The sequence below is a fragment of the Apaloderma vittatum genome, unplaced genomic scaffold, assembly GCF_000703405.1.
Source record: "Apaloderma vittatum isolate BGI_N311 unplaced genomic scaffold, ASM70340v1 scaffold1423, whole genome shotgun sequence".
NCBI classification, from domain to species: domain Eukaryota; kingdom Metazoa; phylum Chordata; class Aves; order Trogoniformes; family Trogonidae; genus Apaloderma; species Apaloderma vittatum.
This window is the reverse complement of record NW_009707298.1, coordinates 2,634-14,617: the sequence shown is the minus strand read 5'-3', so window position 1 is coordinate 14,617 and position 11,984 is coordinate 2,634. Positions and strand designations below refer to the sequence as shown.

At 43.0% G+C, this 11,984-nt stretch overlaps 1 protein-coding gene across 1 annotated transcript in view; it reads right to left on the bottom strand.

The window, feature by feature from the left end:
• The window catches only part of LOC104271446 (activating molecule in BECN1-regulated autophagy protein 1-like), a 96,930-nt gene extending 92,477 nt beyond the window's left edge, over positions 1-4,453 (bottom strand). Inside the window, 7 exon segments of the mRNA XM_009866113.1 lie at positions 2-565; positions 851-997; positions 1,587-1,653; positions 2,065-2,237; positions 2,983-3,166; positions 3,886-3,944; positions 4,196-4,453. Coding sequence (XP_009864415.1) covers positions 2-565; positions 851-997; positions 1,587-1,653; positions 2,065-2,237; positions 2,983-3,166; positions 3,886-3,944; positions 4,196-4,330 — 1,329 coding nt within the window. The 5' untranslated portion in view covers positions 4,331-4,453.
• Between the last annotated feature and the right edge of the window lie 7,531 nt (positions 4,454-11,984).

Sequence of the window (11,984 nt, the reverse complement as noted above, 5' to 3'; positions counted from 1 at the left end):
TGTTGTTGTTGAGCATTTCTTGAGCCTGTTGCGACTGGTTGGGCTCCCCACCAATGCCCTGATCTAACTCCTGAAGCCGGTCATATTCCAGGAAGAATCGCCTCAAATCACACTGGAGCTCATTTTTGCTCGGGCCAGCGCTACTACCGCTGTCCGCCTCGGCCCCTGGGGCCAGAAAGCCCCTCCCTTCTGTTGCAGAGGTATAGACCGAGGCCTGGGAACCTCCCTCCTGCTGTCTCAGCACCGACAGCAGGCTCACGGAGGAGGCACTGGTCCTAGGGGGAGGCATGGCTTCCAGCTCGGAGCGAGAGCTCATGTTCAGCACCGTCCTGGACCAGTCAGACCCACCTAAGCCCGAAGCCATCTCTCTCGCAGACTGTTGGTACCGGGACTGGTGGCCTGCCAAGGGCCCACTGAGGGACCGCCGCGTGGGGCCCAGGCTAAGGTTGCGCAGGGTGTTGCCAGCCGTGCTGCTCTGAACTGTGCTGAAAGCAGAGGGCCTGTTAAGTATCCCCTGCTCCTCCTGCGCTACGGATGCCTGCTCTGGGGGTTGATAAGGCTCTGTCTGCACAGAGGAGAAGGAAGTGCCAGTGGCCCCAGAAGACGTGGAGGGTGCGTTTTCCTGGTGTGGGAAGAGAGAAGAAGGAAGTCTTGCACTAGAGCATCGGCTGCAAAGGCACAACATCCCCAGGTGCTGGCAGCACTCTGCTGTGGGATAGCTGACACGCTCCCGGAGCCTGTTATAGACAGACGCCCTTGTGTTCTCACTGGCTGGAGGCGGAGGTGGTGGTGGTGGAGGCGGTGGAGGGGATGGGGTAGCAGAGTCTTGAACACTGTTTTGCTCTCCCACCTGTATGCCAGAGGAGCGGGAGGACAACATATGCAGGAAGTTGTGGAGGAGGGGCGTGCGCCTGACAGGCTGAGACGGAAGGATAGCACGCTGGCGATAATGCGGCATCTCTGTGCTGTCCACGGAGATTTCCACTTCTTCATCGCTCTGCAGAAGGAAGCAATCAAAGTTCAGCCAGCCACCTCACAGCAAAATCCTATACCTCCAAATACACAGCAGAAAGTCAGCTACCATCCCAGGTAGATGAAAGGATGTGCTAAATCCCCTCCTGGAGGCTTTGACTTGCAGGAAACCAGCTGAGACTATTTCAAAGTTCATTTTATGGATCCAGACAACCTCTTCCTACAGCCCAGTGAGCTTTGACAATACGCTGTTCATACCAACGGAAGCATCAGCGTCTGAAGGTCAGCAGCTGTGGGGAGCATTGTTAATACCTCGCACAGCTTCAAATCCAGCAGAATGTCACAACTGAACTGAGACAGCAGGGCCATTGGGACACCTATCCCACCACTAATGAGACAGCGAGGGCAAAACAAACACACTTTGGAGAGCTCTTTAACAGCCCTGCACGTAACACAAGAACATTTATGTGAACAATTAAGGCCAGATAGAACTCAGCTTAGAAGGACTTCAGGTTTTCAGAAAAGCACAAGGCTACTTAGGAACAGACTAGGCTTAATGAACGTAGAGCATCTTGTAATTAGCCAGTCGATATAGGTACTAACATTCACCTTACCTGCTGGTTAGAAGGGTTAACAATTGCTGTGAGCAAGTAGTGTCCCAAGGGATCAAACCGTACCAGCCTAAAACAAAAGCAGAGCCAAAGTATCAATCATCAGTTCACATTCCACATGGACACAGGAAGCTGGACAGAGCAGGTAAACAAACTCCATGCGAAGCATTTGCATTTTCTCATCCTTATGGCTGATGAGCTTGTTTACTAAGCTTGCAAATGAACATGAAGCAGATTCTGGGTATTTTTATTCAGCACACATCCAGTTACAAATATAAATAGTTAAGCTAATGTATTATTTCTAATTGCTTTTCTTCCTGTCCACAAAACTGTTTTTCTACCAGCCGAGTGAAGAAGCTGTAAGCAACACTTCACCACCTCAGTGCAGAGGGCACAACATCCCAGAGGAACTCCCCACGTTCCTCAAATCTGACCGTTTCTGATATACAAGCGTTCTCTTCCCCTGGAAACAGGAACTCACCGGACCCGCTCCATTTCACTAGCTGTTTTCACCACTGCAAATGGCTCCCGACGACTCCAGTCCCAGAAATGTATCTCATTGGCAGTTGCAATCAGCAAGAGCTGAGCCGTAGGATGGAACGCAAGGGATGCGATGGCATTGTTGCTATCTGTGAACCAGCTCTCACTTCCACCCTGAGTGAGGAGTCAAGAAGCACAAGGAGTTTATCACAAAGTTTGAGATCATTAGGTTTCCATGTATGTACCATCTCTCCAACACTCTGCCTAGAGTACGGAAGCGACACGCTTTCTTGGCAACAACAACTGCTCTCATACAAAGTCACATCTCACATCTAGAAGGTAAGACTACCTGCAATGATGACCACAGACGTTTCTGTAGGTAAGCCTGTCTCAAGCAGCCTGTAAAAACGCTGCATTTTGAAGTGACCAGGTAAACATACCCGGTTTGTCTCTATGCCCATCACTAGACTACACAGAACTGGCAGAGCAGCTGCTTCCCTAATGAAGAGTTCAAGTACGCTCAGTGGAACAAGCGGCAGATATTTCACATAAGCTCAAAAGGCACCTTGCACAAAGTTCTCCGGCATTACCTGTACCGCTCCAATCAAATAAACAGGCACGGCCAAGGAGAATGACCGACTCGGTGGGATTGAATGAATCACAGAATCATAGAATGGCCTAGGCTGGGAGGGACCTTAGAGATCATTTAATCCAACTTCCCTGTCATGGGCAGGGACGCCTCTCAACTAGATCAGGCAACACATTGGGACCGAACCTATGAACTGTTCTGTGCTTTTAGAAACAGGTCCCAGCAAAACTTTCAAACACCTTTCTTAACAGACAACATTTGGGAAACAAACTCCTTCAAAAGAAGTCACCACCCACCAAATACCAGATGCACGTGTTTCAGGAAACTTACATGTAAATCCCAAATTCTAACCTCCCCATCTAGGCATCCTGAAGCGATGAGGCCTGGGATGGTGGGATGGAAGGTGACACACCAGGGAGTGCGGCGATGTCCAACCAAGGAATGAACACACTTGCCCGTTTTCACCTCTGTGATGTAGATGTTGTGATTCACATGTGTGGAAGCCATTAGGGTCCTAGGAATGCAGAAGACAGAACAAACATTAGCAGAAGAGTACCGCAAAATCAGACCATGGTTAGCTTCACCTCAACAGGGTCTGTTCACACCTAACCCAGCAGCTCTCCCACACAGAGCTCAAAGGGTAAGAAGCTGGTGTTTCACCAATGGCCACAAAGCTTTCTGCGGCCAGGTTTCGGGGTCCATGCAAACATGAGCTCATTCAATCTGCAAGCACAAACTTGACCTTGAAAGTCAGAGTGAACATGCAGCTCAGAAGGAACTCCTGAGTGACAGTTCGGGGCAAATAAATATTTCCAGTTCTCCACACCATCTCAATCACAGTCAAATCCAGTGACACTAAGAGAGATCCCACCTCCATTTCCATTTCCAATACACACATCTTTCTGCTCTGCTCTTTAGTCCTAGATATCCCACATCAGCTGGCATGTTGTAAAACACCCTTTACTCCCTTTAAGTTTCTTAGGAAACCCCACGGTGGCCGCACAGATCCTTTTTTCTTAGAGCTACGCATCGCTTGGGTACCTCAGAAATTAAACACCAACTACGCTCGCAGCTGGGAGATTAGGAAGGCGCGCACATTCCATCCATGCATGTCAGGAACCGGATGTTTCACTCGGCTATTCAGGACTGGACAACTCAACGGGCACAAGCCTCCAGCACTTTTGTAAGTGTAAGGAGACTGCTGAAACAGGGAACGAACTAGGAGTTAATTACCTGTCTGGACTAAACGCCAGCAAGAAGGTGGAGCGTGGACTGTCTGGTAACTCAACTTTCTGAAAAAGCCAACAAAGCAGGAAGTGTTGCAAGTGTCATATGATCATAATTTTAACTGTAAGCCACACAGACAACAAGGGGAACCCCCTATTAGAACACATCTAGTATTACATCACTGCAGAAACTGAACAGAGCCAGAGAACATATCAAGCTTAACACATCAAATGTACAAATACAAGACAATTTATTGCAAATCCCTGCCACCCCCCGTTCCAAGATCAAGCTATGCACCTAGATCCCACAACCTTACCTTGCCTTCCCATTTCATCCATCGAGTTTTATCCTCCACTAACTCCTGCAGGAGCCGCTGAGCACCCAAGGCTTGGGTACCCCGTTCCCTACCCCACAGGATGCGGACAGCGTTCTTCTCCGGTATAACCTTCATGGCTCTCAGCAGCCGATGTTACACCAGCTACTTGGAGGAGACACCAGCAGGTTCCAGATGACAACCACCACCAAGCTACAAATGAGCCATGCACATTTCAATTGTGTATCTTCATGGAAACCTAGAATGAGAAGAGAATAGTAAGGAGGCAGCTTTTACTTTGATCACCTAGATGAAGTACAAGCTTTAAATCCAGAAGACTAGATTTAAAAGAAAAATCGATCCTCTCATGCAGCCTTTACTACTTTCTTCTGTTATCAAGAACCAATTTTGACATTTCTTTAGCCAGAGATTGAAAGGTTTTTGAAAGCATCCAGCCCTTTCCCTGTACACATACCCTAGGCATACCACACCTAAAGAGAAAAATTCGGTCTTGATTTTTTTTTTCCCTTCCCTCCATCTCCTGCTCTATATAACAAAGAAAAAGATTTGTCAAGAGACAGTCTTTACACCTTGAAGATTTAGGTTCCATCTGGGAAGGGTGACCGATAGCTAGAGGAATATTGCTAAAAAATTGACAGCATGACAGAGGAGTCACCAAGGAATTATTCAAATTCCAGCAAAAGCATAGAATGGTTAAGGTTGGAAGGGACCTTAAAGATCATCTAGTTCCATCATCTAGTAATTATTAGCACAGCAAAGGTCAGACAACTGATAGACCTCAAGTCCAAATTACTTCCAACTCCATCACAATAGCTTATAAGGTATGAAAATAACCACGTATTGAACCAAAACCATACAGTGCAGTGGCATTTAGGCCAACTCTAAGATGATTAATTTCACCTGTCTGCATATCATTGTTCCATCTGCATTGCTCTTAAAACAGTTCACCCAAGTACTGCACAACGGCAAAGATTAATGCTTTTAGTACGCTTTGAGCTGCTAAGGAAAGCATTAATATCTGTTTTCGAGAAAAGAGAGCTGATTATTTGAAAGAACCAAATATAATGACCCTAATAGAAACCGAGTTACACAGCATTTGAAAAGTCTCATACATTGGAGTTTGCTGTCAAAAGCTCTCCAGAAACAAGAAGTTTCTTATAATACATAAACCAAGAAACGCTGCTGCAATGCTGTTACCTTTTGATCCCAGCAGAGCGCACTTACTATTCTCTCATCTATTGAGAATGTAAAGATCTAAAGATAAATCCTCCTCAGTTCATGTTGAACTGAACAAAACCAAATATTCAATAGAGAAGGAAGCTGCAACTTAAAGCAAAACACACATATAGGGGAAAAAAAGTTCACGTACACAAGAAGAGATTAATTGTTAAATGACAGAACTCAGAACGGTCATTTGCAAACGCTTCTTTCCTCCCACACTCCCTAAAAAAACACCAACTCCTGAGCAGATGATTTAAGACAGCTGCTGCTTACAGGGAGGAGCTGCCTGAAGAGATAAGCCAGGAAAATGAGTTCCAATAAAGCAGACCAGTTTTCATTTGTAAAAGTATAGTAAAGGGTACTGAGGTGATGAACAAATAAAGGCATTCATCTTCCTAGAAAATAAATTCACCACGAAAAAATTCAAGCTAGCTGGAAATTCCCTGATGCTTAATGTGAACAACATGGGGATCATCTATTCTACAGAAACTGAACTCCACAGTGTAAAATAAGCCTTCTTTTGAGATTCTGTGAAAGTCAGCCAAACATTAGGTAGAAATTATTCTACAAAATAAAAGCCGTATTGGAAAGCAACAGAGAGACTGAAGCATGAAGAATCATGCTATAAGCAGATTCTTAAAAGCAACTGTACAGGTGAAAAAAGCCCAGACCTAAAAAAGCTAGAACAAGAACAACTAGAGTAGATACAGCCAAAAAAGCACAGGAATCACTAAACCTAAATATTTTTTTCTCCACTAAATGCTAATAAATCGTCACCTGGATTCTGCAAACAGCTCCAGTCACCCATGTTCAGAAATGAGTGGATTCAGACGGTGAGCAATGTGGAAGGGAAGGACAGGTTAGTACAACACAGGCAATAAGAAGCCTTTCACAGGAGAAAACTAAGTCTAGTTTCATCCAGTAAAATTAAGAAAATAGTATGTGACATTCCATATGGGTGCATTCAAGGAGGACTACCACAGCCCAAGATTAAACACATCAACTGGACACTAATGGAAGACCAGGCTTGCAGTTGGAATAAGCTGGAAGTCTGAAGATCTCTCAAACATGAGGCTTTGGAATAGTCTTTTCATAGCTGTAAAGGACAAACAACCTACGTAACTTAAGAGATCCTGATAGTTTACAAGTGGGATAACCCAATTACTCATGAGAAAGAACAAGCTCTGACAACTTGGGAACAAGGACTAACGTTTCCGGAAGTGCAATAGCAACAAGGAAACCGAGAGGTTTAGCAAACATCTTCACGCCACAGGCAAGTTTAAAGAATGTAAAATAAAGAAACAGATAACACCTACAACTGCAGTTAGTGAACCCTTTGTATTCCCCATATTGAAAGACTAGGTCATGTTCACTATACAAAATTAAGTACCTCACTTAAGACAGCTTATCTAAATCTTTGCAGACGCGTACTGATTTCTTGAACTAACTTGGATATAGCTAGCACTTCAGGAGACTTCTGAGCGTATTTGAACCTGATGTTTTTCCAGAAGGAAAAACAGGGACTGTCCCTCTTTTTTTCACCTTCTTCTGACTCACCTCTTTATCCCATTTGAAAAGAAAACAAAAGAAACTCCGGGTTCTAATGCCTAAACAGTACCCTGCTAACCTGCATTTTAAAAGCTGAGATCCCTTCAGAAAATACCAAACACGTTCTTCTTGAGTGGCACAGGCACTCCAGTGCTACCTTGGATCCCTCTGGGGACCAAGTTTTATCCGTGTCTCATAAGGGGAAAGTTTATTCTTTATCTGAATTAGCCTGAACACAGTAACTGCTCTCCACCAGCTGGTGACACATTCACCAGCACTTGAGGCTGGCAAAGAAAATCAGAGCTTTCAAATGGAGCAACAGATGCAGGGCAGACATGGGCATTACCTTTGCTCACTTTAGCAGCAAGACTTTAACCTTATTATTGGATCATACGTTCACTTCTGGTTTGGCTTGTGGGGGTTTTTGTGTGTGGCTGGTTGGTTGTTGTGGTTTTGTTTTGTTTGGGGTTTTTTTGCTGGGCTTTTTGGCGCATGGGAGGTTTTTGTTGTTGTATTCCGTTGTTGTTGGGGTGGGTTTTTTGGGTTTGATTTTGTTTTAATGAGCCAGTTCCTTCTCTAATATAGTAAAGATACCCACCAACTTCAAACATTTTGCTCAAATATAAGAAGTTGAATAATGACAGCATGTTATTAAATACCATTAGCGGATAAACCACGAAAGTACCAACTATATTTATAGCTACTCAGTAGCCATTCTGATAAACAACAGCTGACCCCCAAAACAAGCAACTGCTCAGGGACTAGTATTCTTCTGCTACACTCTTCTTGCTGGAGGCAGCTTTCAGGGAGGGGCATGTGTGTGTTTGTTTGTTTGTGTGATTTTAGTTCTCTAGGTTTTCAGTGGTGGGGTTTTTGGTTTGTTTTTTTTTTAAATCAGAATGACCAAAAGTGGAGACCGAAAACTGGAAGATTAACTGATGGCCTGGGCATGGTCTAGGGCACCACAGAAATTCTGAAAGTGGAGTGTCAGAAATTTTTCTGTAATTGGAAGCTTTGTTTCCTTAACAGTTTTCTCCCTTCAGGGCATTTCAGGACAGCATGCTAGGTTGTTTACAGTTTTGGAAAGAGCATTACACAGCCCAATCCCAAGCCTTTTACTTGCTCTGCGTCAGCTGAAGAAGCCTTTAGAATTCCCAGTCTCTGAGAGATATAAGCTCACTAGTCATGGTTGCTTCTAGAGACGCTGAACCTCTAGAAAAAACAAAGTGAAGGAGCAATACACTTCATAGCAGTACAGGACCCCATGAAAACAGTGACAAAAAGGTAAGGAAAGAGGAAACAAAAAAAGGATGCCAAGATATTTTATGCATTATGCAGTGGTTTGCCATTCCAATTAAAAACCAAAGCACTTGACAGAGATCATGGTCCCATCTCTTAACCCACCCCGCTCCTTCCAACATTTTTGGCAGTATTACTTCTGTGAGGATGCAAGAGCCACCGTGCTGGAAGCACTGCTGGCTTTGATAAAAAGAAGAATATCGTGGAATCATAGAATTAGTTGGGCTCAAGTGACCTTTAAAAGTCACCCAGTCCAAGCCCCCTTCAGTGAGCAGGGACATCATTAACTACATCAGGTTGCTCAGAGCCCTGTCCAGCCTGACTTTGAATGTCTCCAGGAATGGAGCCTCCAGCATCTCTCTGGGCAACCTGTGCCGGTGTTTCACCACTCTAATAATAAAGAACTTCTTCCTAATGTCTAATCTAAATGTAACCCGCTCCAGCTTAAAGCAATCATCCCTTGTCCTGTGGCTACACATCCTTGTAAACAGGGGCATAATACTACCTCACATTATTCAGTTCTCCAGGGCGGGGGGAAGAATTATTGCAGGTGGCCTTCAGCTCTCAGACTACAAATCCATTACCACTGCGAGGAACTTCTTGGTCGCATGCTGAGCCCAACACTAAAAGTCTTTCCAGGTGTGTGCGTAACGAAATAGCATGAACAGCTCTTACCAATGTTTAAAAAGAAAAGAAAAAAATGCTGCAATAAGTAAATGCTACTTATAGTGGAAGTTCTATCCCTAAGATACAAATGTCCAAATAAATTTCAGACAATTTTGCTGCCCGAAGAGGCCTCAAGTGACTGATGAAGAAAGAGGCAACATTATGTGAAATACGAAAGCTGCCTCTGGCTTTGCAATCTGGTACTCACAGAAAGAATGTGTGAATAAGCTTCCCTAGAAAAGACCGGAGGAGAGAAAAGCACGTGCTGGTAGTTTCTGTCTCAAAGTCCCTTCGTCAAGTTTAAAACTTCCAAAATGCTTTGACTGTAAAATGGATAAATCCACATAGGTTATGAGTTAGTGCAAGCTGTACACTTTGTATCAAAACAACACATAGAGGCTAAAAAAAAAAAACAAACCAAAAAACAAAACTGATGTGAACAACGAGGCATGTCACCAACCTGCACAAACACAAGCAAATTTGTCTCTAGAAAAGAAGAGAAACACGTCATTAGCACTCTGAGCCCGCCCAGCCCAGGCCATGGGCCTACTATCTTGCAAGCCAGGAACTTCGATTTTCAAAACGTTCTTAAGCGAAGTGTCCAGTGTTTACCGCAAAGCATGCATTTTGTTTAGTCCAAATTAAACGGCAGTGTATCATACTTTGAATATCAGCGAGATAGCACGGAGTTCAAGTGTATTTTTTAGTGTACTTTTGAAAAATAATTTAATAAATATTAGTAATAATTTAGCATTCCCAATATCGTACATACGGGCAAGTTCTCCAGGAACGATCAGAAGATCACCAGATAGCCATGAAAACGGCACAGCCCAAATGCTTTATCTTCACTGCCAGTGACCCTCATGTAGGCTGTAGTCACACGACTCCTCAATGTATTTTCTACAACAAATCAGTTTCCTTTGTATTTTACACAATTTAAACTCTAGCTCTTTTAATGGCTCCACTTGAAAGACTGAGCAAAATAAAACAAAAAAAAAAGTTAATGCAAAACCAAACAAAAAAGCTGATTTTCCCTACTTGCACTGCATCAGGTCAGCTAAACAAACAAGACAACTCAGAAAGTCCTAGTTTGGTAAGTCATCGAACTATGTAGCACTGGAATTTGAACAATGCTACAACAACAACAAAATCAGGAAAAAAAGGAGGTGACATAACTCCCGTCCAAAATAGCTCCACAGATCAAAACTTAAGAAAAGCATTGGAGGAATGGGACTATGATCAGTTTTAAGCAATAGGTCCACATGAATTTCTGACAAGGTACCTGATCAGCTACATATTTGAATTTTCCTCAAAGAAAATTGATTTGTCTTCCCTTAACTCCATTTGTGGTACTTCCATATGAGGTTTATGACTGTTCTCAGGGGTTCTAGCTCTTCTTGGGTTAAGAACAAAAACAAAGCAACCAGAAAACATTTTGTGTAGAGACACCTGCAAGTTACCTTGCAGCAACATTTCAATGAACAGAAAGGGTAGAAATGAAGATATATTGCACTGGAATCTTCAAACAAGGCTAGCCCACAAACAAAAGCAGTAGACAATAGACAGAGAATCATCTTAAGTATGATTAATCAAAACAAAGAAAAAAGCAAAAGTAGAATTCATTCTTTCACTCTGTTTCTACTTCTGTGTCTTTAAATATGCTTTAAAAAACAAACACAAAAGCAGTTTAATTTAAGGCAGTAGAATCATGTAGATTGCTAACACTGGAGCACAGAGCCAGTCTTCAGCTAAGTGTCCCTAAATATGATGAAAAAAACCCACAAAACAACAAAAACACTAAAAAAAAGCCTCAGGAGGAAAGTAAGTTTATGATGTAACCTTGCAACAGAGTCCAAAACTAATACCATTAAAGCACTTTCATTATACGGTCCTGGTTTTAATCTTCAAAGTTTTCAAGATATTCCCAGGACAGCATTACTCTGTAAGCTGAAGTTTTCCCTTGGTTGAGGTCAGAGAAACTTGGAAAGTATTTCCAAAGCACGTCTTCTGCAGATGCACTAGACACACTGCTCTAACTTCCATCTACAGCTCCAAGTGCTTCCACATAACTCAGAACAGGACCCTTGCAGAAAAATAACTTGTATTAGAGCCCCATAATTTAAAAAAATTCAACGCCATGTTTTAAATCGAAACCACAAACAGCTCAGGAAGTTCAATTACATTACTAAGATGTCAACAGTACATTGTCATTTCAAGATCCTACATGACTGCAACAAGGAGGTGATTGCCACTAGAATCTTAATTTGTCTTCCCTGCCTGGATTACATGAGCTAGTGATACTCTTAAAGAGAATTTTTCAGTTAAAAGTACATTAAATTATGAGTTATTTACAGAAAAACGATGAGGAAGTGAAAGAGAAATCTGCAGGCATCAGCTCCTAAAGGTCAGCAAATGAACGCCAATCATAAAAAGGGAAGTAATAAAAGTAAATGATCAGCTGTGTCTGGAGTCTGACAGTTTCATTCACCAGTGAGAATACGGAGCACTTTAATGACTGTTATCACAATTTCCACATAAACTTAATGAATTCTTGAGAAGAGAGATATCAGTTGCAATCCAGAAGATAGGGAAGAGAATGAATATAATTTCACAGAGCTGTAAGAGAAGTCAAACAGCACAACTGAGATCCAGAAGATTAAGACTTGGTTTCCTCAATTCCATACTCAGACCACGGCATCTTTTGCTAAGTACTGTACATAGCAGGAGAGGAGAGAAAGAAAGGAGAGAACTAGAGCAACAGAGACAGAAAGACAAAGCAACACGCAATTCCGATTAACTCCTTAAGAGAATTATCACACAGATAGGGAAGTAACGGAAATTTCAACTCAAAATTCCAGTATTTGTATGAAAAATATCACATCAAGGTTACTCAAGTTCAAAAGCCACCAAGTGCCCCCTAGTGACATCACACCCGCAAGAGAAATTCGGGAGCACCAACAGGGGAGCAGCAGGAGCAGCACTGCGCATTCACAGGTTGAAGAAAAAGTATTTTATGTATTCAAGGCTGCATGAAAGG